The sequence below is a fragment of the Phasianus colchicus genome, chromosome 1 (genome assembly GCF_987193195.1).
Source record: "Phasianus colchicus chromosome 1, bPhaCol1.hap1.1, whole genome shotgun sequence".
Lineage (NCBI taxonomy): Eukaryota > Metazoa > Chordata > Aves > Galliformes > Phasianidae > Phasianus > Phasianus colchicus.
Genome location: NC_143436.1, coordinates 36,129,294 through 36,157,243, shown reverse-complemented (window position 1 = coordinate 36,157,243; position 27,950 = coordinate 36,129,294). Strand labels below are relative to the sequence as shown.

General features: G+C 38.8%; 1 protein-coding gene across 4 annotated transcripts; it reads right to left on the bottom strand.

Annotated features, from left to right (window-relative positions):
• Nucleotides 1-314: 314 nt before the first annotated feature.
• On the bottom strand, nt 315-27,950 carry CPSF6 (cleavage and polyadenylation specific factor 6). 4 transcript variants are annotated; one of them, XM_031589481.2, is made up of 11 exons: nt 27,794-27,950; nt 20,094-20,303; nt 18,350-18,453; nt 17,282-17,427; nt 16,536-16,709; nt 15,410-15,914; nt 14,090-14,182; nt 13,007-13,122; nt 12,542-12,695; nt 11,329-11,523; nt 315-3,814 (listed from the first exon to the last, which is right to left on the bottom strand). In XM_031589481.2, the coding sequence occupies exons 1-10, from the start codon at nt 27,851-27,853 to the stop codon at nt 11,334-11,336; spliced, it is 1,752 nt and encodes a 583-aa protein (XP_031445341.1). In that variant the 5' UTR covers nt 27,854-27,950; the 3' UTR covers nt 315-3,814; nt 11,329-11,333. The 4 variants fall into 4 exon arrangements, with proteins under 4 accessions (XP_031445341.1, XP_031445343.1, XP_031445344.1 ...); XM_031589483.2 differs by having other exon boundaries at nt 11,329-11,520; XM_031589484.2 differs by lacking the exon at nt 14,090-14,182.

Sequence of the window (27,950 nt, the reverse complement as noted above, 5' to 3'; positions counted from 1 at the left end):
AGTATTCATTCTTCTTTAAGAATATCATGTGGATCTGCACTTCCCTGGGATCTTGAGTGATTTATACCTCGGTGCAGAAGCAATTTAGTGTCCTGGATCTCGGGAAGGCAGCAGCCAAACGTGCACGTTTTACATTTGAACCCACGTGACAACCCACCTTACTGAGCACTGCCCTATGAAATTTAAGGCTGCATCCTTACAACACAAAAACCAATGACAGACTGCATATAAAATTCTATAAATAAAAATAGGAGTGAAGTCTGCTTGACCTGTACACACAGAGCATATAGATTAAAAAAAAGGAAAATCGGGAATTACATATTTCTATAAATGCCATATATTTTTTACTAGAAACACAGATGACAAGTATATACAACATGTAAATTTGAAGTTATCAACATGTTAACTAGGAAAACATTTACAAGCATTTGAGTATGCAACTAGATCATCAGGTAAAAAAGTCCCATTAGAAAAATCTAAGCCTCACCAGTTTCAAAGGAAAAAACCAGATCGCTCACTACTTAGAAGGGAAAAAACAAAGCAGTAAAGCATCAAGCTAGCCTAAACTTAATAAGGTATCTCGTGTAAGAACAACTATCCAAGCTTTCAACCACACTATAAATAAAAACCTCAAGTTCTGACAAACATTTCTCATAATGCAATCAGAACCAAAGGCATTGGCACAGAAAGCAAAAAGGGAATGAAAGAAAAGGGCTGTACAATTTCCAAAATTGTATGTTCTTCTTTTGAAGAAATGTTTCTGACCTGTCAAAACATACAGCCTAGTAGAAATTTTACTAAGAAAAAAGGAAACCTTACTCACGAAAACAAAAACCAAACAAACAAAACAGATAAAAAAACCTACTGCAAAAAATTCTTCTGTCACTGAGATGCCACCACCCCAACCACCACCTGCTGTGGGCTTTGTCTCCCAAAACAAAGGACACACAGCCTTATCCAATTTTCAACATTGCTTATAAAAACACTGTTCAGAAGAAATATCAAGTATTTCCTCACAGACTGTTTTATCCTTTCATCGGATCAAAAGGAGATGAAATACAACAGAGTGAATATCAAAGAAGGTGGCAGGAGCCACCATGGCACCATCAGCAGGCAGCGCAGTGCCCAACTGCCGTTTCCTGAGCACACACACAGGAAGCCGTCAGTCACATGTAATAAACCAAAACCTGGTACAACTGTATTACGGATTCACTTATACATGATGTGCATCAGACATATTCCTTTTTGGTGTCTATCAGGGTCTTTGGATCTTTTTCTGTACAGATTTCTTGTTTCATTAAAAAAAAAACTCTAACAAAACTCACAGTAGCAAGAGCTCTATCTAAACAGTGATACAGTGTGCCTATCAGCTCAAACTAAGTACTCAGAGAACAGGCAGAAATAAGGGGCTTCATGTGGGGATCTCTTCTTCTAAGCCACAACACACTCAGTTTAACCTGTGTTGTTCTCTTCCTGCTTTTTTTTTCCCCTGCTATTTCCATTGCCAGCAACAGAAATCTGCACAAGAAGCTATGCTCTGTAGAAGAGCAATGGTATCCTTATATCTATTTCAGTATGGAATATCAATTCCTGCATAAAATGCTTTTGATTTTTTATTTCGAGTTATAATATAGCTCTGCAATGGAACGTTACTTACCTGCTGCCTCTCCAGCATGAGCTATTCCCCATGTAACAGCTACAGACAGGTTATTCCTTCCTTAAACTTATTACACACAGCAGTAAACATTGTTTTGAAGTAAAAAATAAAATTACAACAGTATCGTTTGTAACCAACACCTATTCACAAAAAGCAGGAAATGAGTCGTGACTCATTAGATACAACTTTCAGTTTACAAAATTTTAAAAGGCAGCTTTCATTTGGAAACAGGTTTAAACAAACATTGTAAATATCTTCTCAGTAGCAAATAGTTTGATTAACACCAGCGACCCCACGCATGAGGATTTGAGGTACACAATTTAAGGAAAAAAAGGGGAGGGGGTCTGAAGCTTGCAGCCCAGTCCAACAGCATCAACCTGGCTGCAGAAAATCCGGCCAAGGGTCGGTGATAAAAATATGAGAGATTTCAGACTTAAGCAAAGCTTCTGCAGTAGTACACGCTACTGGTCCCGACTCAGCAAAGCATCAAAATCGCTCACTCTGCATAAATTAACTTAGAGCATATGTTTACATTCCTTGAAATGGGCAGAATGTAAGCACGTGCTCTGGAAAACCAAGTGGATTGAAGTGCTTTCCTGAACAGGAGAACAGATTTTAGATCTGCTGCAAAACCTTTTGAGAAAGAAAATCAGTAAAGAAAGAAACGAAGAGCTGTCTAAGAGTTGCTTCTTAAAGCCATCTGAGGTCTTGAAACAGAACTTAAAGCACTAAGTGCAGCTATGTGAATCAGTGAAAACTAAGAATAAATCCGTTACACAATGATTTGCAACAGACAAAGAATGAGCCTTTGTGCAAGGACTCCAGAAACAGTTTTTTTCCAAATTAAATGAATCTTTCCATTCATTTGTGCTTACTGAAATTTAAAACAATTTCTTGTAACTGGAATTCAGCTTCCATGCTAAGCTCCAGCAAACTGTTTTTAAGGAAATTTACAAAACCTCATTTGACGGATTTAATTAGCGCCGCTTTTTGCGAAGATACTTCAATATTGCCCACAGTGGAACACGGACATACAGGCGTTCTCTTCTATATGCACGTTTGGATAAACCCCAAAGCATTAAAAAAGTATCAAACCCATAAAGTCTGAAAAATGGAAACATCTGCTTCCTCCTGTCACATCTAATATACAGTTATGTACAGACTGCTGCGGCCTCGGGGGCGGAGGGAAGGGAGAAACACATAAGCACTAGTTCTATAAAACTGTAAACAACTGCAGGATTCTTCTTTTTTTTTTTTTTTAAAGCTAACCTTTGCATCCCTCAATATGAATGGTTTAAGACCATGCAAACAGTTTAATATGAACGGCAGCGTCGACCAATATCAAGACCGTGTGAAAGAGCATTTTCAGTGTGCTCCCATCAGTGATCTGGGAGCACCTTCCTCAAAGCAAGAGAACACAAAGAACTGCAGTTTTTACAGTTTTATACGTCAGTGAGCAAGTTCACAAGCCACCCAGGTAAACACTGCTAGAAAGCAAAATGGCATTAGAGGTTTCTGTAACCACCTGTCTTCGTATCAAAATTGAACGTGTGAGAGCAACATTAGTAGGTTCAACTCACTGAATGCAAGATTAGGTTGAGGCATATGCAAGAACTATTGCGATGTTTTTAAAGACAGCATCAATGTTTTCATTGTAACATTATCTTTAAATATTGCTGAACACAAGACTTTCCCTGAGGTGTAAACATCAAATAACTTGAACAGCTTTACACATCAGCCCCATTAAACAGTTTATTACAACACTACATCTACTGTAATCAAAGTGGTGCTGTGTACAGACATTATCATATGAACATTTTAACATGAACAAACTACTATAAAAACAAGCATTTACTTGACTTTTTCCAATTGCTCGCACATTATAATTGCCAAATGTATATAACCAGTAATGAAGTTGCAAAAGCTATAAGGTTTAAATCACACAGGTTTCCCTCAAATAAAACAGTTAAGCAACATAAAAAAAGTAAAAGAGCTACTGGTTACCATGTATGCAGATTTGCTTTATTCAGATCTATTCCTGTTCATTTTATCCATGAATCCTTACAGGCTCAGTTCAATCACATGAAGCAAACTGCCGGACAAGCATCTTTCCTTGAAGAACGTATCTTGTCTTGTACGCTGCTCCTCTTCCTTCAGCTGTAATGTGTCAAAATTTGTGATGTAGATTTTGCTAGTCCCCATAATACACAGAAAATTGTTGCCTTATCTATACATACACAAGTCGTGCATCTACTTCACCGTATGTAAACTAACACAAGCTAACAGGAGCAGTAGCTACTTGTTTGTGCAACTGCTTTAGGATATGGTAATTAAAACCAATTGTACAACAAAATTGAAAGAATGTGGATCTCACATTCGGAAGTATCCGGTGATAAAGTAGAAATAGCTACTGTTCCTGTGACTGATGGAAACATTTATAAAGAGCATTTTCTAAAGTATGAATTCTGAAAGAATAAACCAACAAGCATTTAATGTAATTTTGCCCACAGCTAGATTTTTACATTTTTACCTGCTCACTTACAGAAGATTTAAACTGATTTAAATTTGACATTTAAGTAATGCACTGATTGTATCATGAAGTGGGAGGCTCACAGCCCAGTAACATTTAAGAGCGCACAGAATTTGATAGAGGCACTTCCAAATTTCCAGCCTAGTGGCAAGCAGGATGACTTGACATCTAAACATACACACTCACAGTTTGATCGCACAAACCCACTCTTCAAATAATACAATACAGACCTGCAGGTCTCCTCCTGCCCTAGGAAAAAACCCAAGCCCCTACTGCCTACTCCCATCTATTTAGGCAATGAGGAACCACGCCATTCAAAGTGAATTACCGTAAGAGTTCACAGAATACTTGGGACGGTATAATTCCATACACTGGATTTCAGTTGAATTCCATTACAAAACAATTGACTATCTTCATTTCATTAATAATTCACAATTTCAACATTCAGTAACTTCAAAATAATTTAAATCAAGTTCTTTAAAAACCCAACACATTTGATTGTTCGTTTGAAAAACAGACATTTAGAGGAGCAATTTCCTGAACGTATACCAGTACACAGCTGTCAAATATTCTTTTGCTATTATAATTGCAAAGCAGTTGGAAAAACAAAATATTCCGTGTTTGTACAAGCAATTGACACATCTGTTCTTCCCTTCCTCAACATGATCATGAATGGCAATGTTAAAAAGAAGAACGTAAAACCCAAGCAGCTTATGCTGTTTACCCTCCAGTATTCGGGTCAACTGATCAAGTATTCGGGCAAGGCTGAAGCAGCGGCTGGAATTTCTTTTATTTGCAGCCTTTGTTCTCAAGTCATCAACCAGTAAATACTCTGGAGAAAGTTCCCTCCCCAGAGGCCAAAGTTTCTGTAGATGTTACACATTTTTCAAGTGAACTTTTCAGAGGCTCAGTGACAAGGCACCGCACCCACAGGCGGACACATTCAGAAGCATGGGCTACATCAGCACAAATGGATGGGAGAATTTCGGGTTTAGTGGACAAAAGGTATGACAGCTGTGAGACTGCATGTCAGAATTTGCTGCTCTGGTGATACAATTGCTGCGGCAAGAGTTATGGATCTTGAGCACTTCTATGGCAACAGTTAACAGATCCAAAGCACCATGTGTAGGATCGATAATACTAGCAGAGAAAGCTTCTGTTCCTGAGAATAATTTGCTAGATTTGTTAGGTGACTTATGCAACTACAGGAGCTTTCAAGAAAGCACAATAAACAGTATTTACAATTAATGCTTTCCAGCAGGGATCCTAAGATGGTCAACACCACTCTAAAACTTTTAATTTTTATATTTTTAATTTTAAAACCACATGGCCAACTAAAATCCAAAGGGGTGCTAATTTTGATTCCGAATATTCTGCCAGTATATCCTGGCAAAAATCAGAAACCTTTGCGGTTCCAAAAGGAAAAAATGTAAGTATGGATTATACCTTCACTCTCAGCCTTTTTCAGTATTCTACAAGTAGAATATCGAAGTAAGAAACACTTTGGGGAGAAAATAAAGATTAAAATCTCTAGTCAACCCTTTGTTGTAATGCAGTTTTCCACCTGTCTCAAGTTAATACCAGCTATCTGTCCCAAGCACGTGCCAGGTTTGTACAATTTAACATCATACAGCAATCAGTTTCTCAGCATTTCCACTAATGATACCCAAGGAGCAGACTTATCTGTTGAATAGTTTGTTGTGGTTTAAAAGCTAAGGAGCATTTCACAAATGAAATCCCAGAGCTTAAGGGATCCAACATTTTTATGTTTATGCAAAATGCAACTTAAGCATTGTTTTTCACACCCAAAGACACTCTTACACCAAAACCCAAGAGATTTCTTATATATATATATATATATATATATATATATATATATATATATATATATATATAAGTATCTCACAGTAACAACTATTTTTGCCTTTAATTCCAATCATCCAAGCAAGCATATGAAAGTTTTAAACAGCTTTTAGAAGTGAGAAAATTCTACAGTAATTTAAAGCCTTATGTGCATACATCTGTCAGTTTATAATAGTGATTTATCAGATAGTTTCAGAGACTGAATTTCAATCTCACAAAACGTTCACATTTGAGTAAAATGCATGATACATATTTGTCATCATATTTTGATAGCTCCTAAGAATGAATGTGGTTCTCATTTATTTTATTCTATACATAGGGGAAAAAAATACACAAGAGCAAAAATTCCATTAAAAAAAGTTAATTTTAACTTAGACTAGGTTCCAGACTGTCAGAAACCTTCAAATATTGTTGTTTAGCTACAACAGTACAGTGAGAATTAAAGAATTTCAAGCTTGACGCTGTATTTGTCATTCTGCATGTCAATTGAGATACACTTCAGTCTTTGCCCTTCATACACGTACAAATTACCTACTCTACCATCACTAGCAGCTATTCCATTTGTTGCATTTTTTCCCCCCTACTCTTAGTGTACTTACCTGATATCTTTGACTTAATGTTGCTCTTAAATGAAACACTAAGACTGAACAATTTCATATGAACAGAAAAAGAACACTCCCAAACAGTTTGTTTCATTGCACGCTTCTCCTACTATCCCAGCCTGTCTATTCACCAGAGATAGATGATGTGTAGAGGTGTGTTCAGAAAACCAGCTTTTTAGTTTACAAATTCAAATACTATGAGGTTGGAAAGCACCTTTCACATTAATATATGAGGAAGACACAAAAGGTAGATCAGGCTGCCACAGGAAAACATAAAATGAAAATCGTTCTCTCTCTCTTATTGTTTGAAAAAGGAAATCTTAGTTCTCAAACCACAATGAGCAAAACAAAAAAGTGTTTGTTCTCTGGAGAACATTGTACAAAACCCATGTTTTCAGTGCAAGTAATTTCTTAGTTTCAAATGCTGTAATTCCTTATAGACAAATTTCTTATGGAACTTCCATACTGCTCAAATTTGCCAGAACTAGTGATTTCACAAAGCAAGGGGAAAAAGCACAGGCCACGAGGAACAGAAAAAATGTGTGTCTTAAGACACTTCAAAAGGCAGTAAAATTACAGCAACATTCATGAAAAGAAGTAATAAGACTTTCAGTTTGTTTGGTTTTCAAACCATCTTATCACCCTTAAGAAAATGAAATTACTAAACATTAAGAAACAAAACATATGCTTCTGTAAAGCACCAGAATAGCTACCAAACAGCCTTGAGGAGGCACACAGAACAATGGCATCGTTTGTCTCTTACACTCTTAAGGTGGATTTCAGCTACTGAAACAGATGCACAGTACATGATTTCTGTGGTAAATGCTAGAAACATAAAAAATGCCAACCCCACATACATTATTGCTCAAAAACACACATAAAAAGAGTAGGTAAATAATGTTCATTACAGCTCTATACTAGTAAGATCTGGAACCATTCTAGACATGAATATGCATATCTAGGGTCTTGGACAATGCTCCTACACAATTCACTTGAATTTCCTTATTATTAAAGCTTATTATTGAAATAATTCACAAAAATAAGCATCCTCCTTTTAATTTTCTTAAAAGGCTAACATCATACTTCACTTGGTGCTGAAGCATTTGCTAACACACTCTTCCAGAAGAGTCCCTGCTTACGCAGGCAAAAATATAATGCATCTTTTAAAACTATCAAGTACCATTTCCCCTCCTACTGACATAAAAAAAAAAATACAACCATATTAGTTCTTAAACCACTCCAAATCTGAAACTATTTCAGATACCTGAGATCAGTTACTGAAGAAGCAGACCAGCCTCAGAAGTGCATTAGTATGCATTTGTACAAATGATTTTGCTTACAGTGGTTTGAGAATAGAAAAAAAAAAAAAAAAATCAGAGAAAAGTCATGAAAAATGGAATACAAAGTCTACATACATCATCAGCTGTTACAATGTTAGTGTATTTTTTCTTTGCAATTCAGTCCAAATCCAGTTTAAATAGGAAATTTCAGATGACCCAGTAACAAAAACATAAAATGAGAAACTTAACATTCAGTAGTTATAGAAATTCAGACAGATTAAGATTGGGACAATGTATCAGCTAGAAATACATCATTGAGTATCAGGTAAACTAAAAAAGAAAAAAACCTGTCTAAAAAAAGAATCAGGACTCATGCTGATGAAGTTACAATACTATTCTGTTTGTACACATTCATTTTGCTTGTTTGTTAATCCTAAACATCATTCTGTTGGACTCTTAGCTTTCTTGACTAATACAAGTCAGACATTTGTCTTTTAAATCCATCATTCTTTTATATCTATAGACTTTCTATGTGCAAAAGCAAGATAGTTCAAGAAAATGTTTAGTTTACAGCAACTCTGGAGAACAGGTTACTGATGCATGTGAAGCCTTCCTCAAGTGAAGGCACACAAGAATCTTGCAAGAATTTAATTTGAAATCATTAAGTGTACAAACAGAAGTGTAAATACCTACTATGGTACATCTGAACTTTTTAAATAGAGTTTTATAATGAACACATTCATTGAGTTATTCCAATTTAATCCATCTCTAAGTGTAAGTAAATACAATACAAAGTGAGTTTCACTGTATACAAAAATATTCACATCTAAACTAGATGTGTAACACCCTTTTTTCTTTTTTTAATATGCCAGTACAGTATCACATTTATGACTATAGGTACACACAGAAATAAGGAGAAGTACAGGTGCCAATCAGAGGGTGAGGGCACACAGGCAACTTCACGTTACTTGGCAAAACACAGTAATGTGGGGAGTGACTCTTCAGCATTGCTGATGTTTATTAAGTGACTGAGATTGTTAAATTTGTTTATGAAAATTAACTGATGTAAAGAGCAAAACAAAAAAAAAGTATGGCAACATACATCTTGGTGAAAGTGAAACATACAAACCAAAAATCACTGCACTTTTTTTTGTCTGTATATATATATATATATATATAAACAAAGCTACAGTAAAACCCCTCTTCATTTAGACAGAAACAAGACAAAATGTTTACAACTTCTAAAAAAGTACCAAATGTCTTCGTTTAGATGTGGAATATTTAATTTGTTCTTTAAATCAAGTTCTTAGAACCTACATTCTTTGTGCAAGGGAATCTTACCTATGCAACTCCTTTGAAAAGAGAGTTCCCAACACACAACATAGTCAAAGTGGCATATATAAATCCCACCCAAACTGAGACTGAGTCCAGTCCCACAATAAGATTAAAACTAATTTTGAAATTGTGTTTTGGATATTACAAAATGCAACCTAATGGTATTGGACATGTTTTGTTGGGGTGGTCAGGTAGGGAATCTGTACTTGACACAGAAACTCCACATAGGCATACACAATAGTCTAAATACACAAAAATTAAAACTATATTAACAAAGTATGTCAAGGACAAAAAAATAGTTGCCAAACCCTGGATTAACAATTTTTAGCTCAGCTCCAATAGAAGTTAAAAAAAATTCTGGAAGTACATTCATCATTCAAGCTCAATGGTTACCTCCTAGTAACAAGAACTATTTGCAAATATCACAAATAGTAATTTATGATAAAAGGGAAAAATACAGTTCAACAAAAGAAACTGCATTCTGTTAAATCTTTATATTTAAGCTCTGACATTTTACAATTAAAAACCACAGTTGCTATTTTTATGCAACTCCAGAATGATATCTACCAATCCGTTTTTCATGACAAAAAGTGGCATTAACAGTTATATACTACTGCCAACTTCATTTCAGTTGCCACATTTCTCTTTTCTATTTAAGTCTTTGACTCCCCATCTCAAGGTACATTACTGCTTTTTTAGAATATATCATCAAAGTTGGAAAAGACCCCTAAGATCATCTAGTCCAAACAAATAACCCAGCATGCCACTTAATATTTAGTAGACTACAGAATTTAATTTGTTCTCTCAGTGACACAAAAGTCTAGCATGTAAAATATGACATTCAAATACTGTAAAATTATAGGAATGTTTTCACTTTGGAGTAAATTACAGTTTACATGATTTCTAATGAGTTTTGCTCTGTTTAACTTCTGCAAATTAGCTCACATGAATGAATGTCACAAGAAAATCTGGAAACTAAACCTGAGAGTAGACAAAAGAAATGGAATCTGGGCAGACCAGCAAAGTCTGCTGGGTTTCAATTTGAGTGTATGTGCAGTGGGAAATTCTAAAAATGGAAAAAACTATTGCAGCAAAAACAATATGTAGGGTTCTTTCCCCCCCCCCTAGTTCCAAATATAAGAAATCACAAGCAGCTTGGATCATCAGTCCTCAAACCAGCATGTTAAAGGGGAATGCTCACACAGACTTTAAAGCTTTTAGCAGCACACTAAAGAAAGCATAATTAACCTGCTACTTGGTAGCTACCCAGACATTTGATGCATGCAAGATTGCAGATACATGAAATGAAAGAACATTTTAGTATGTGAATAATCAGAAAAGAACCAATCCTTGCATCATACACTCATTTACAAGTCTTCAGAAAATGAGTTTACTGTTTAGAGGAGGGAGAGAACGACAAAGCAGGATGGTGAAGAAGAACTGACCATAAATCCTACTGGAATAACACCTAAATTTAGCTAGCAGACAGAAAAAAGTGAAAGGCCATGTTTTTTACAATAAGGTCCAAAATCCACCTATATTTCCTGAACTTGAGTAATACTTACTGAAACAAAATATTTCTACCAGTGCAAGAACAGCACCTGCATGTACTTGTGTTCCCTACATTGAAATAATACTCACATGTCATACGAGGAGCTAATTGCTGCAGTAGATTTTCTTTTCTTTTATAATACAAATGAAAAATACAAACATACATTTACTATCACCTTTTAAGATTACGACAGAGCAGAATTACCAGTCTGGCTTACTGCTTGTTAAGAGTTGGTTCAACTGCATTTCATAAAAACTGCAAACATTACTACCATCTAAAATTAAAAAGGCGGCATGCCAGCTGCAGAAGGAATCACACTCCCTCCCAAGGCCAGAGTTACCTGTCATTACTTACCTAAGTTCATTTCAGATGCTAAAAGAAGAAAGTAGTTCATTATATACTGCAGGACCATTGAAATGCAAGCATTCACTGAGTAAACAATCCCAAATCTAGAGCAGTAACTTCAGTTACTCAGTAACAGTAAGCTTTAACACAAAACAAACGCTCACCTTCTTTAGCGATGGCGATATTCTCTCTCTCTGTCTCGTTCTCTGTCACGATCTCTATCACGATCACGATGTCTCTCTCTTTCTCGGCTTCTTTCCCGATAATAGTCATCGTGACGATCTCTGCTACGTGATTTATGGCGTCTACTTTTTTCTCGTGACCTACTGTGGTCCCTCTCCCTGGATCGTTCACGTCTTCTAAAAAAAATTACTTCATTACTTTCTTTTTTTCCCCTCCCCCAAAACAAAAGCCACCCGCACGCCAGTTTTGTATTCTGTTGATTGGTACAACTTGGATCAAAAAAAGACATGAGAGAAATATCTCCTCAGCCATGAAAGAAATGTCTCTGCACTGTGATGCAGAGATATTTTTTACGTAACATGGAAGATGGCTGGGGTGGTGGCTAAGAACAGCTAACAGATAGTAAGATGTCATCCACTTCCAAACAAGGGAGAAGTCAGAAATTACACATTCAGAATGAAGGACAAGACAGCCAACATCAGCTGGAGAACGTAATGTGCCTCAAACGATTCCTACAACATGACTGCTCATTGGCATTCTGAAAGTGTGGGCCAAGATCAGCTGCCCATGTTTTTAGTAATCAACATCATCTACTCTACTCCTACAATATCCTAATAAATCAGAAGTTAGAGGCTCAGTGGTTGCTGCAACTCTGAAAGGGTTGTGAATAAGCAGTAGGTAAAAGACTGTGAGTTTTAAACCTATTCTCAATTTTTTGACTGCATGAGGAGGAATAAGAAGAAAAATCATTCTGGCCAACCTCCTTCCCTTGCCAAATGTGACAGGTGAAGAGAAAGTTACTATTAAGCAAAATGAAACTGGTAACAAGTACCCTCTAACTTAATTTTCAATAGAAAATAATGATAGAAATTATATATGTGATATATGCTGTATATAGCATATTACATCTGAATTGATGAAAATAATCCAATTCTGAACTTTACTTTTTGCAATACTACCATATAGAAAAGAACACAAACTATAATAATTTAAAACGCTAGCCAGATCCACCTTAAAAACAAGAGTCAGTTAACAGACTATTTACATTCAAAAGTTGTATTTGGCTCTTTCACAAATTTCTTGTGCAGCTGAGCAAATCACTAAGCTTCTCACATGACTTAGTTCCTCCTTTCTGAACTAGTCTTGCCCTACACTTTTCCTTTCAGAAGGGTGGATGGAAAAGGAAAGCTTTACCTGGATCCAGAACCATAGGACTTGGACTCGATTCCATGAAGGCAGTCTTGAAGAGAGCTAATAAGTACTTTACAACGATCATCAGCAGATACTTTGGACTGTTTAATTAAGGAAATTGCAGTTACCAGGGTCTCTATAGCACTTCCATAGTCCCCTGAAAACAATATAAAATTATGAGAAAATTATGTCAATTAATACAAAGATTTTTATTTGTAGTAATAATACAATTTGGAATTTTCCTTCAATAGCCTTCCAAATCATTTACTATAGGACTAAACATTACAACACTGTCCAGATCAGTACTCAGAAGACACTCTCAAACATCAGTCCGCGAAGAGTCATAGGTTGTACCTAAATTCAACCTCCTAGTAAAAGGAAGCGGCTTCAAGGCTGCAGGCTTCCTAACAGGAAAAAAAACTATAAACTCTTTTTGCTTGAGCAGAATAGAAAGCAAGTCTTACTAACCAGCACTGGCATCTGATACAGCTCTTGAAATGGCACTGCTTGAGATTGCCCTATTTCTGTTCATGATTTCTTCAAATTCTGCTTCACTTAGAGGTGTCCTTGCAGCATCCATCTCTCTGCAAGCAATAAAAATTAGTATTTAAAAGGTTAAGAAAACCTTAACGAAATATCATTGCAGTTTTAACAATCCAAGTTTGCAACTTTAAGCAAAATGACAAACAGAAAAGAAAGCAGGATCTGGGTTTGTGTTAAGGACCATGTTACAGTATAAAATCCTGAAAGCTTGAAAATAAATAAGTTAAAAAAAAAAAACAATTATCACATCTGCTAAATGAGTAGAGTTATTCTTGTTCTACCAATCTAGTTTGAAGATTCAGCAGCACTTTAACCGTGCTTTACAAATATTTAACATTTTCATAAAATCCTTCAAGGTATCTAAGCAGACATTACACCAGCTGAGTGGATGCAAAAATACACATACATGGGTAATGCAACTTTCAGCAAAATTAGAAATCTTTTTATGACAATCTTGGAATTAGAACTATATGATCCTGTTTCCCAGATTCTTAACTAAGACCAGAGGGCTGTAACTTATAAGAAGCAAATAAAGTTCGTCATCTTTAAAACACTCAATTTTCCGAATGACACCATCATTTTACAGTTAATTCAAGGTTTTGGTTCTGGTCAAGTTCAAGGTGCTCCAATTTTATCTCCCAATCACAGAAAGGAGATTAAAAAGCAATTAAAGTGAATGCTTGCACTCATTATACTTTTTAACTCTATTAGCTACCTATACACGGATTCTAAAGTAACAAAATTTACTCATACAAAAAAATTTCCCACAAGTTTTGCAGTGTTCTATTAGCCAGTCTCTGAATCATATAGAAAACCTGAAGAAATGTGTTAGAGACAAAAGTTGAGACTGTCAAATTGACCCACTGCTTGATATTTCTAAAACAGTGTTAGTTCCTCTGGTAGAAAGAAAACGCAGAATAACAAGCAATACTATCCTCTTAAGTGCAAGAAGTGGAACAAGATCCTATAGCCAGTTTAGCATAAGAGGAAATGTCTAAAAATTCATACCTCCCTGAGTTTTGAGTATTATTTTTCGTGTGCCTCCCATAGAATGGAATATGTAATTTTTCTCTTATGGACATGTTATTTCCAGTGAAACGCCTATGATATATAATTAATGACAATTTAAATAGTTATGGATGATAGTCTTAACATTTTTAATGAAAATAGCGGACAGAAGTTCTTCTGTCCTATCCCCACTCCTTCCCTCCCCAGCCACTCTATAAACTGCAGACAACTTTTGTCCATCAAAAAATACAAAGCACCTTATTATATCCAGGCAATTAAGCCAAATGCTTGAATTTCAACAATTTCTATAAGAACATAGTATGTACAATTGTTCTGGTTTTTTGAACTTTGTGCTCATATGTAAAAGGAAGAATCAAAGTGCCTTTGCAGAAAACACTTTAGGCAAGAGAAGACTCTCTCAACTATATCCGTAAAATCACAAGTGAAAATTCCACACCTAACTACATAGAAAGTATCTCTCTTAAAATCAGTCCCCAGAAGCTCTAAGGAATACAAGTATGGTGAAAATTAAGAAAACAGCAGCAAGACAGAGATGCTTGAAAGCACAGATGAAAAAGATGTTTCAAACAAGATGTGAAACACTTGACTACTCAAGTGAGAGGAAAAAAACCCTGACCCAGATTGGATCAACTACAGAAAAGGCCGCTGCTACAAATACAGAAAGACTGTACAAGATTACAAGTAGCTTGACAGGAAAGGAAAACAGAAGTCTTGCAATAAATTCCCACCCAGCTTTTGAGACAAAAGCTAACTTTTCATTGAATCCTTAAGAAAAAAGGGACAAGCAGAACTGCCAGAAGATGAGAATGACACAAGCTCAGTGCGGCACCAATCTCAACACATGCACATATTCAAAGAGAAGAACTCCAGAGCATTTTACAGTGACAGCTTGCAAAGCAAGATGGCAAAGGGACAAGTGAGAATTTCAAGTTATGACAGAAGCACAACCAGAAGCTACTGGCAGGAAGTGATATAAGAAGTTAGCATGTAGAACACACAGAATAATGATACTGTGAACAATGTACACAAACAGTTCAAAGCTGAAAACGGAAAGTAAGATTACTAGCAATGCATTTTAGGATTTTCATACTGCTACAAGCACATTTATGAGAGTTCATACACTAAGAAGCAAATGGGCAAATCTCATGATTGCAGGGATCCCCTCCAGCTTTTTTTTTTTGTTTTTTTCCCCCTTCTTTACTTTTTCTAACATTTGCATTAAAAACAAACAAAAAAAATCATGTGTTTCCTACAAGGAATGAAGTTATATATAAAGCATGTTACGCCAAAAACACTCACCTTCCAGGTGGCCCATAGTCACCTCTGTCATATGGTGGAGGTCGGCCATACGGATCTGTTGGAGGTGGGCCACGGCTGTCTGAAGTAGGTATGCCACTATTGGCAGGTGGGGGAAAGAAAGCTGGATTCACATGTGGTGCGGGTGGTGGAGCACCTGGAGGTGGCCCAGGGAGATGCGGAGGAGGAGCAAGAGTCAGGGGTGGCCCGAGAGGGCCAGGTGGACGAGGGGGAAATGGACCCGGAGGTGGAGGTGGACCCTGCTGAGGTGGTGGCGGACCCGGTGGCGGCCCATAGCCTGGAACTGGTGGTGGAGGGCCTGGAGGAAGTGGCCCAAGTGGAGGCTGACCAAAAGGCTGTCCTGGAAACAGAACTGGTGGTGGTGGGCGGTCACCACGATTAGGAGGTCCAGCTAAAGGAGGTGGGAGGACCTGACCAGGAGGTGGGGGGCCTGGTGGGCCTGGTGGACCGGGAGGGCCTAAAGGTGGACGTGGGGGAGTTTGTCCAGCTACCAAAAAAAAAAAAAAGAAAAAAGTTAATAAGCATAAAGAAATAAAACAGTCACAGAAATAATTAAGATTCTTGTACTTTTTTTTTCCTTCTCAGACAAAAAACCCTCACTGAATAATTTACTTGCACAAGACATGCATAGTCCCACTTTTGGGTCCAGTAGCTTAGATAAATATATAATTGGTGATCTATACTGAAGGAGAACATTAACCTGAAAACAGGTGCAATGTATATTAAAAATGCATGAAAAGCTCTATTGGAGAAAGTACAGTAAATGCAGCACTCAAAACTAATTTCATGTCCTCATTAGTAGTTTGCTGGTTTTTTTTTTAATTTGTTTATTTTATTTTATTTGACCGTGTTCCTTTGACTGCTAGTAGAAAATATACAGAATGACATTTATTAAGAACATTGAAGCTGAAATGAGAACTTCACTGCAATACAAGCCTGACATTTAGACAGACATTTGTCCCATGTCAGATACCTGACTATATATGAACACTGCCACTGCAAGTTTTTGGTATTTTAAGTGCCTGCAAACTGACCTTGATTTTTGTAATTCCCAAATAAGCATACTGCATTAACAGAAGAAAAAAAACCCATACACTAAATATTTTACCTGGGAATGGTGGTGGTGGCCCTCCTGGCCCTGCTGGTCCAGGGAATCTGTCTCCACCTGGAATGGCACCGGGGAAACGGCCTCGCCCTCTATTACTAGGTGGAAATGCTGCTCTTGAGCTTCCTCCTGGTGGACCAGCTTTACCTTCCCCAGACATCTGGCCAGACTGTGTGGCTGCAGTGGAAAAATTTAATTATGGAAAATCAAAATAGTTTAAAGCTTTTCAATTCTTGATCTAAAGTTTTATGCAGCACTAAAGCACCAGCTTGATCCTCAGTGCCAAAAAGAAGCAAACGCTTCGCTAAGATTCAGCAGTGTTCCAGTATCCCCACAGCACACCAATGGAACTGGAGAAACTGTCAGTCCATGAAATTAGTCTAATCTGCCTATAAATGCTGTACCTCTAAATATTCTTATGCTTTTTTAAAATTAAATCCACAAGAAGGAATTGAGAAAGCTTCTCCAATCTAAAGAAGAGTTTTACAAAACTGCATAATAAGCACTTCCAACAAGTCCTATCTCCTATTAAAATCACAGACATTCATTATATTGAATGATTTCTTTTATTTTCAGTTTTTAAGAGGATCTTCTATTTTATTTTTTTAAACAAACTCGTAACTTCATTTACTTAAGTATTTTATAGAAATTTTAAACTGTGCAGAAATTATCAGATACTGAAAGAAAAATCAGGGGACTTTTGGAATAAACTTCCAATTTTTCCAAGATGGCACATGAGAGAGTCTTACTTTTCCTTGACTGCATTTCAAACTGACTCAGAAATTGCTTATTACACGGAGTCACAACAGGATTCTGCCCATGCAATTCTCTTTTAGGCAACAAATCCATCAACTTTTTGGAGGATGCTTCCGATCCCACACCCACAAGGGCAAACCTGAAAAGAAGGAAAAAACAGTCACACTGCAGTTTTTTTGTTCCCTGGATATGCTGATACCTCACGAGTAACATTTATCACAGTTAGCAGAAGAATACTTGAAATACAGAATCTTTCCCAAGTCTTAGTCCAGTTTTAGAAACAGATAAAGCAATTCACTCTAGGACACAGATGAAGAACCACAATGTAAGTCCCAGATGCAGCAACGCAACAAAGGTAGCTTTCTGACACAGTATCAATATACTATCTATGGATTGTTATAACCAAGTTGTTATTAAGAATTCACTGTATTCTCGTGGCTACTCTCATTAGTAATACTGAGAGCAAAGTCAAGTAACGAAGATTAGACTGCCAGTGAGGAATCAGCTCAAGTGCTTGTTTTCAACAGTTAATGGAAAAACAAGCATTTAAAACCATTCAGTAACAGGGATGGGACAGGTAAAAATAGCATTTATATTATGAAGAACAACATACATCACCACCACACTAACTGAAACTTAGGAATAGAGTCTTCACATAAATCATAGAACGGCCTGGGTTGAAAAGGACCATAATGATCATCAAGTTTCAACCTCCCTGCTACATGCAGGGTCGCCAACCACCAGACCAGGCTGCCCAGAGCCACATCCAGCCTGGCCTTGAATGCCTTCAGGGATGGGGCATCCACAACCTCCTTGGGCAACCTGTTCCAGTCTAAATGCCAATATAATTTAACTCATTAAGTAGAAGAAAGTAATATTCCCATAAAATTTATGCCTGGAATTTAATTAATCTGAAATAATATACTCAATCATTGTTGGATATCAATATATGAGGGCCATAAGTTCAAATACTGACAGTAGAAAAACCTAGAACTCTTTCCCCTCTTAGACCCTCCTAAACTTCAGCCAATTTACAGAAAAAGCAGACGACAAGATCTTACCCTTTAGATTGGCCATTAGCACGGTTTTCAAAGAACTTTATCTCCAAAATATCATTTACCCCCAATGAATGAACCGCTTCAGTTAAGTCTTCATCTGTTGTCCACTGAAAAATATGAATATTCAACTATGAAATCTTACCTAAAACACTTTGACACTTTTCCACGCTCTTATTTTGTAGTATAAGTGGTGAAGAGGAATACTTTACACAAGTTGTCAGTATTTTCTGACTCTCAGAGGACCATCATTTATACAATACAATGCCCAGAAAATTCATTTTTGAAGTATGAGCTTCACACGCCATGCTGTCCAAGCCCCTCCACACAGCAAACCAGCTCACGGGTACCAAAAAAATTCCTGAGTAACTTTGTGAAAGCACTTTTTCCAAAGAGTATTAAGCCTAAACTGAACTATTTAAATAACTGCCACATTTTTTGACATTCAATCCATTTTTTCTTTTCTCCCATTGATTCTATTTCAAAACCAAAAAACAATTTTTAAGACCATATTAACACACATGCTCAGTCCAAGAGCTTTAACCAGTGAGGGCCTAGTGAACCACATATTATTTTGCACAAAAATAGTAATATTCACAGACAAAAACAGGAAACTAGCACAGAAAACATAGTAACAACTATTTCATCTTAACCAAATCTCCCTGCTGTAACTTCCCATTAGTTACTATCTAACATTCAACAATTTCACACATACTCAAAGGGATACAAAACATTTATACTCAGAGTTTTCTTCCTCTTCCTGTAACTGCATCACCTCTTTAAATTCTATGTGGGAAGTACAAAGCAGGCTTTCAAGATCCTGAATTAGTTATCTGACCTTCCTCAAATCAAGGCTTCTTTTAAAAGATTAATGAATTACTTTGCTGAGATCTAAACACAAAGAAAACAAACACAATAGTAATGCTCAAACAAGTCTACTTTCACTGGATAACTTCATTTGCAAAGCCTAATAACGAGTAACAGGTACAAATTACTGCACACTGGCTTATCTACTTTAGAAATTGTGACATTTGACTTGGATGAGCTCAGCTGATTACATTCCTGTATTTTAGAGAGGTACAACTGTTAAGTCAATTAACTCCTTTCACTTAGCCATTAGCTGCTGAAATTAGGTTACTGTACTAATTAATGAAAAACACTTAAGAATGCATAAAGCATTCTTTTTCAAGCTTCCACCTAGCAAAAATTTCTTCAGAAGGAAAAAAAAGGGAGATTTTGCTTGCATGGACTCAACGAAATGGATTTCAGGTAAAGAGAGACCAGTTCCAGTTAATTTAGCTGTTGAAGAGCTACTTGCACTTTTGTTGTTTAACTACAACTGATTTTAAAATACTTTAATGCTGACTAAAGGAATTGTCTGAAGGGAAATGAGAGCTCAGTGAGTTACCCTAGAGATGTTACTCCCAGGAATGCAAAAAGAAGCCTCAAGGCAAATGAAAACAGCTTTGTTCCAACAATCAAAAAGGAAACAGGAAAAAGGCAAAAAGTAAGAAAATCCCAGATAACCTTGTTTTCTTCTTAGTCTAAAAACTTCAGTAAGAGCTCACTTAAAACTGGGTTTGTTTGACAGTTTTAAAGTATCTCCAAGATACCTGATATCTTAAGCTTATTGTCCTCCTTTGTTATACTCTTTGAAAACACAGTTCTTCAAAAAAAAATTATTTCACGACAAATCACGTTTGTAACTTTCAAATCACTGGCCGCTCCTGGATAGGAATAAGATACTTACCCAAGTAAGGTTTCCAATGTACAAGGCAATTCTTTTCCCAGTATATGTGTAGACAACATTTGGTGCAGCTCCTTTACCTACATCATCTCCAACTGAAGGTGGGAGAGAATCCATATAGTCACGATCTTCTGGGGCATCTCCATTATTCGCAGACGGAGAGATTACATCATCATACAAATCAATCTGATCATGTCCACCATATTCAGCTTCCTAAAATACACGAAGCACCTGGGTTATATTTAACATTAAACACTTCTCAGAAACAAAATAGTCTGACAACTGCCACTTCCCACAGACAGTTTGACCCGACACCTACACAACATCCGTAATGAAAAGCTAAGCCCCGACTTCAACCATATTTAAATATATAAAATTCTTACGTCTTCTACCATATTCCAAACTGATAAAAACAAAAATACACCTCCAGCAACTGCTTTGCACTGCAACACTCTTTACCTTTAGCAGAAAACTAAAAAGCACAAGCTCTACTCCCACAATTATAGATGTGAGCAAGTATGGGCAATGTGCAAAACAACAGGCTAATATCAGCAAGCAATTTTTGTCAGGAAAATATTTGGTAGAAGGAAAAGATCAAACCTGAAGTGGTCTGCACTGATAAAATTCTGCATTTCAGATTTCTACTGCATTCCTAATTTTATTTTTATCTCCTAGTTCATGGAGTGAAAGAATGGAATTCTATTTTATGTCATTAAATTTAACAAACCATTGGGTTTGTGTGCATTGCACATTTGTTTATTCCTGGGCTACAAAGGAACTATTCTACAACATCAAGGCTGCCTCTGGAACACTCTGGTTGAGAAGAGTATCATGGGACTTTGGAGTGAATCACCCCGTCCCTCAGGTTGGTACAGTTTACAGCACAGTTTTGTCCAAGTGAACTAGATTCCTTTCAGAGGAAATAGAACCATGAGTTTATTTATAAAAACTCTGCTTCATGTACTCAAAAACTGCATACTACCTGTTAAATGGGAACAGATGAGTCAAAATCAACCTATGGTCCCTCAGATATCTTTGAATGGTAAGACAGGATGAAGTATTTGATCCAAAAGACCAGAGGAAATTTAGCCTGAGGCAGACCATGTAAGCAATGCATTAGGGGAAAATAATAATTAAAAAAAAAAACCCAACACTTCCCACAGTGCATTTAATTTCATACACTTCCATTCATCATACATTGAAGCAGGTCTAGAAGAGGCCACGAGGACGATCAGAGGGCTGGAACACGTCTCCTATGAAGGAAGGCTGAGGGATCTGGGCTTGTTTAGCTTGGAGAAGAGCAAGCTCCAGGGAGACCCCATTGCAGCCTTCCAGCACCTGAAGGGGGCCTAAAGGAAAGCTGGGGAGGAACACTTTAGCAAGGAGTGTAGTGATGAGACAAGGGGTAATGGCTTTAAACTATAAGAAGGTAGGTTTAGACTAGACATAAAGAAGAAATTCTTCATAATCAGTGTGGTAAGGCACTGGCATGGGCTGCTTAGAGGAGCTGGTTCAAGGCCAGGCTGGATGGAGCCCTGGGCAGCCTGAGCTGCCCACTGCAGGGGCTTAGAACTGGTACGGTTTGAAGGTCCTCTGCAACTCAAACCATTCTGTGATATTCAACAGTGATCAATTCCTATGCTGGAATGTTGCTACCCTAGCAGTCACCTATGATAGGCAGCCCAATTTGCCTGAAAAAGAGGCACCATTTCAATTTCTACTGACAGGAAGGCAGACCACTGTTGCTCCTTGAGAAGTTATGGAAAAAGCTTAAGAGAGCCTTTATATTGACTTGCAAAAGTTGCTTTGCCATACGCAAAGGCTGCAACTTCAGAAGTTTGCAGAACATTCCTGGACTCATCCACAATGATTCAGAACAGAGACTGCCTCACCAGGCTTTGATATCAGAGATATTTCAGTGGCTGTTATCTCGTGATTTTGTATTTAGAAACCCACACAAGCATCCTTAACAGAGTAACTCAGAATAACAGATACGGTGACTAGAGAGGATCAGCCTGGATTCCACAGCAAACAAGCTGCAAAGCTGGCAGTCTTGGTTGAAAACCAAATATATCCACAGTCATCGTCAGATATCAGCTCTTTTGAAAATATGAAAACATTCATTATTCACTGCTGTTCTTAGAAGAATATCACTAGAATAAATAGTCAGATATGCAAGTTTTGGCTTTGTCAGTCAAGTAGGTTTGACTCTCAGTGAGCGGCACTAGTGCAATACAACACTTCAACAGAAAATTAATGTTTTCCCAAGTAAGTTTATCATCACTAAATTAATAAAGTTTTGCATTTTCACTCATTCTGTTCAGTTCTCCACCTACATTTGACTTCTCGTATCATTGTAATTAATGAAACTAAGGTCAAAGAACTGCCTGGGACAGGCTGCAACATGCTATCTGATGGTAAGATTAAGAGCGATGTCACAAGGCAATTAAGGAAATCCTCTACTAAACGTGCAGCAATTCTTGCCATTTATGTGTGTAGATGATGACTTTAGGAAAGAAGAATGCAGTCTTGGAGGACAGATTCAAACAAGCAGCCACCAGTTTTACAGCAGATGTACACTAACCTCCATCTATGAGAAGGTTGAGGCCAGCACTGCCAAAATACCAACAGGAACAGGTAAGAATCTGCAGCTATGCTGTGCTTCTTTACTGGCAAGAAACTCCTCCGAACTGGCTTGAGTTTCTGTTCTGTAGACTTTCAGATCACCATCACAGCATAGAGAATCAGCAGGACAGTGCAGTTTGCACCTAATTTTTCTGGGGCCCAATGATGCCTTAATTTAAATCAATAAAGAAAAAAAAATTGACACTGCTCACTAAAATTTCTACTTACGTCATGCTGGTTTTGCAGCAAGCATGGAATGCAGTGGCTCAATGGCTGTTACACAAGATCCAATAACCCTTCCTCTTTCACATGCATTCCATGGAAACTCACCCAAACACACCCTTCTTCCCTAGATGTAAATGAAGAAGAACCCAAGCAGCCTCACTTCTCTACTCTTAGCTATTTCAACAAACATTCCACCCAGATCACAAATTGCTTTTGACATCTTCCGACTTCCTTAGTTATAAGAGAAAGCCATCGAGCATGAAAGGATTTCTGCTCATCGTCATTCACACTCTTACAGATAAACATCCTACAGAAAAGTCAGCACCATCACTGTCACTCCTTCTATACCCAAATCAGAGTAGCAGTGTTTCCACAGATCACGCTTTAACAAGATCTCTGCCTGAAATCAAACGTCATTTGCTCTAGAAAATCAGGACTGAAATTTCACACTCAGTGTTACTCAATGGGCTTTGGTGAATAAAAAGGGTAACGAAAAAATACACTGTCAAAAACTCACCCCAGACTAGCTATTACGCTTCCAGTTACTCAGCCCTTCCCATGTATTTTGTGTTTCAATCACCACTTGCAGCATTTTGCAACATTCAAGCGAGAAAGACAAATACATGGAGCATCACCATCACATCCAGAAAGGATAAATTAAAAGTGTTACTTTGTTTTGAAACTTAGCAGCCCTACTCTTGTGCACCCCAGAAATACCTGGTCTCTCTGACTCCCCTTACAAAGGAAAACAGTTTTTTCCTTTTTTGGGGGGGGGAGGGGAGGTAGAAGGGCGAGGAAGTAAAAGTTCTTTTAACTGTACATTCATCTGAGATATCTGAGATTTGCTTCTTCTCTCTGTGCTATTTGAGAGTCATATGCTACATGCCCTAAAAGATATTTAAAAAAAGATGAAATTCCATTTAAAATTTTCTATAATTTATGAGAAAATCACTTAATTATTAAAAAGCAAATTATTCACCTTCTCCTTTACCACTTTTTCAATTCAAAATTACAGTATATGCAGTCAAAAACTTTAAATGGATGTTAACAATCTCACTTTAAAAAACATCCGTGGGTCCTGAAAAATCACAAGTTGAAGGAACAGGCAGAAGTCTTTCTGGTTTTGATTAGCTGTCTGAATGCACAAACAAACTGGAAGAAAACAACGGCCCTTGTTTCCAAAATAGCACACAGCCCGTGGTGGACAAGTTTGTTAGCCCACAAGACTCCCATTAACTTTAAAGGCCCAGACATTACAGCTCTACCAGCAGCACAAGGCTAACATGTGAGCAATCCGATCCTTTGGCCACTGCAAGAAGAACGAACTCGCACACAGTCAAAAGCATAAAGGAAGTGCAGGTAGTATCACTGTTTGCATTGTAGCAAAGCTAACAGGCCCCAGCTGAGACGGTCTCAGGTTTTCTTTGTTGATTGGTATTTGCAAATGACAAAGGTTACCTCCTGCCCAGGGTCCTTTCAGTAGATCTCTTGGTCAGTAGACCAAGACAACCAAGAAAAACCAGCCATACAGAAAGGCATCACACATACTTTTTAAAACAAACACAAGGTCTGCCAGCTTACTGCCAGTTCCTCATGACCAAGACAGTACTGCTCTTGAGTAAAAAGGTATCATGTCACAACATACCCATCCCCTCCAAGACAGCAGTTGCCTTCTTGACATTATGGCTGTTTTCAGTAGTCAGTTTTACACAACCAATAAATGATAGCCTTTATTATTTATTAAACAAAAAGTATTTTTCTTTGTGCTCTAGACAAGAAGTCGAGAGAGTAACACGTCCCTAAGAATCTACAGCCACAGTGGTTCCCACATAATAAGTCTCTCAGCTGCTTTCTCCACCTCAAGCTACAAAATACAAAGTCAAAGCTCTTTTATTTCTAATTTGTTAGTATTTAATTATTGAACAAGAACTCTTCAAGGTATGTTTACAGAAACCCACTATGCAAGCATGCAAGTACACTTATCAGGATATAAACAGCACAAGTACTTTTTTTTCCCACAGCATTAAAATAAAAGGTACTTCTGATCAAGCAGAGGATATAAAACAACAAAACAAACATATACACACACACACACAAAAAAATATTTTACTATTTAAGATGGTGGTAAATAGTGTGTAGCATGTTTTTTTAATTTTATTTTATTTATGAGCATGTGCGTGCATTCACATACAGAAAAAAAAAAACTTGAGGAAAAGAAAGCCAATCAGACCATGAGAGAGCTTTACAGTGTGGTGTCACATCTTCAGTGCAGGAAAGTAATCCAGATCAATGGCCAAAGGTACAGGAAACCTTGAGGCAGAACCACGCCAGCCTCACGCTCAGGCTTCTCACTATCTCGATATCATGCTGTGACACTCAGTACTGTGGAGTACAAAAACACACTAATACTTTCTAAAGCACCTCTAATCTTACCATGGTCTTCTGCCACCAACAGGATGCCAGCTTCTTGTATGCAGATAATGCACTCTTGTGCACAGGCACAGACGTAGATGTCTGTGGAAACGGGCAAACCAGAACACGCTGTGCCACACGTATTTCATACAGGTCACAAGAGATGCATGCAAAAATACTGTGGTTATGGGACTCTCAGTTCAGAACAAGACACGACATAATTATGAAAGACTGCTGGATGGGGAAGCCAGCTTAAAGAAAAAAAAAATGAATTGAGCAAATTATCAAGAAAAGAAGGGAGGTACGGGGGGGAGGGGAATGAAATGGAAATACAACTAAAACCAATTTAAATACAACTGATGGGAGACAAATTGAGTAAAGCATTAAACACGAGGACAAAGGACACAATTATGACGGACAACAGATTAATGAAAGAGGCAACACAGGCACATACAGTTTTGATGAGCACCAGATGGAAAGCTGTGTTTTCACTGCAAAGATGTGACTTCAAGTCCAGTGAGCCAGCTCTTTGCAACCTGCAATTTTCATTCAGTGTAGCCAGCCTGTATACCTGGGGTCCGGAGTTTTTACTTCAGCCTTGTAACCCATACTTCATTTAGTGCTAATCAGGCAGAACATCCTCCCACCTCATGGAAGCAGGCATAAAACAAACCCCCAAAGAGCTCCAACGATGAGCACATTGAGGACCAGAGCAGGACAGAGCAATGAAGGGCTCACTCAGCCACGAAACCTAAAAGATTTATTTCCTACAAATACAAACGTTCTGTCCCAGCTCTGCTATAAATACAGTTACATTGTACTTGGAAGAATGAAAAAGCTACACGGTATGTTTTCAGTCCCTGCTACTGACAAAACTAATGGAAAGGGTTCCTGCAGTCCACCTAATATTGGCAAGTGACCACAGCACCATGCCATTCAAGAGCAGTATGTTGTTTTACATATAAAACAAGTTTTCGTTAGAAATATAGCATTGCCTAAAATGTCTGTTACATAAATTACCATCAAATTGCCATCATTTTCTCCCTACAGCATTTGACAATTGTCATCTTCACCCCTCCACAGACATGCTGAACTGTAAGTCCTCTCTTATTAATTCAAGCTGTCAGCTTCAAATCAGAAACCCTGAATAGAGGTTTCAAGAGGACTCATCACAATGGCATCAGAATTAGAGGTAGCAGCACTGTAGGTGGTAACAATTGGCTTTTGTTCCTGCTCTGCAGAAGGAAATGGAAAGTGCAGAGGTGTCAATCTTTGCCAGTCTAACTTTCTATTTTAATGTAATATAGTTCAACTGAGTAGGTTCTGAGACAACACGAAAGTCCCAGAACTCAAGCTTGGAAAAGAATAAACAGAAACACTTTGCAAGAATTAAACAATTAAAAAAAAAAAAAATCTGTCTGCACGAGGGTTACAGCCACAAACTGCAGCACTTGGAGGTCTCCCCCCTATGCGAATTTACGCCAGCACTACTGGATTCAAATGATTTTTTCTGAAGAACTTAGTTCGTTATCAGCTTTTTACGTGGAAGCAACTAACACAAAACCAAAGCCGCTGAGATCGAATCAAAGAACAGCTTAAGCTGGAAGAGACCTCAAAGTTTGCTGGGGCAGTTATGAGTTGTTCGTGGGTCGAACCCTGCTGTCTTCTTCAGGCAGCCCGTGAGCGCGGGGCTCTCGCGGCAGCTCCGTTCTGGGCCAGCGCCGCACCGAGAAGCCCGGCAGCCGCACACGGGACGGATCGTCCACAAACCCGATGGGAACATCGCCTTTTGGTGGGAAGGGAGGAACGCCGCTCGTGGGGGAAAGGCGAGCGAAAAAGGAACCAGAGAAATCAGTCAGTCCGTCAGTCAGTCAGCAATCCAGGAAGCTCTGCGCGTTTCACCGCCACTTCCTCACGCAAATCAATCCCCTCCGCTCGCGAAGCGCCCGAGCAGCGCGGGCAGAGCGGGCGGGCTGCGGTCCCCCCAGCGGCACGAGGCCGCGCTCCTCCCGCCTCCCCGAGGGGCCGCCGCCGCCGCTCCTCCCGCGCCGCGAACAATGGCAGCGCTCCCCGCCGCCGCCGCCGGGAAGGGGCCGCTCGGCAGGGAGAGGAGAGCGGGAGGGAAGGCGCCCGCCCGCGGCCTGCTTCCCTCCCTCGCTCCCTCGCTCCCGCCCCCGAGCGCCGCCGCTCCCCGCCCGGCCCAGCCCCGAGTCCCCGCGGGCCGGGCCTGAGGCGCGGCCTCGCGCCGTCCCGTCCCGTCCCGCCTCGCGGAGCGCCCTGCGGCGCGGCGGGAAAGCCCTGCGGCGGGGCGGCCGAACAATGGCGGCGCGGCGCGGCCCGGCCCCGCGCGGAGGGCCCTGCAGGCGGCGCGGCGGCGAAGGCGGGCGAGGAAGGAAAAAGGAAAGCGAGGGGAGGAGGGGCCGGGCCGCGCCGGCCCGTACCTGGTTGAACTCCTCGCCCACGTCGGCGTAGATGTCGATGTGGTCCACGCCGTCCGCCATGATCCCGCCCGGCCGCGCCTCGGGCCGCCGCCAGCCGCGCCCGGCTCCGCCGCCGCTGCCGGGAGGGGGGAAGGTGCACGCGGCGTCACTTCCGAGC

Coding starts and splice junctions, on each gene's coding strand:
- CPSF6 (XM_031589481.2), bottom strand. CDS start 27,853: ATGGCGGACGGCGTGGACCACATCGACATCTACGCCGACGTGGGCGAG. Junction 13,123..14,089: donor AATACTCAAAACTCAGGGAG/GTATGAATTTTT, acceptor TATTGCTTGCAG/AGAGATGGATGCTGCAAGGA. Junction 12,696..13,006: donor TGTATCAGATGCCAGTGCTG/GTTAGTAAGACT, acceptor TATTGTTTTCAG/GGGACTATGGAAGTGCTATA.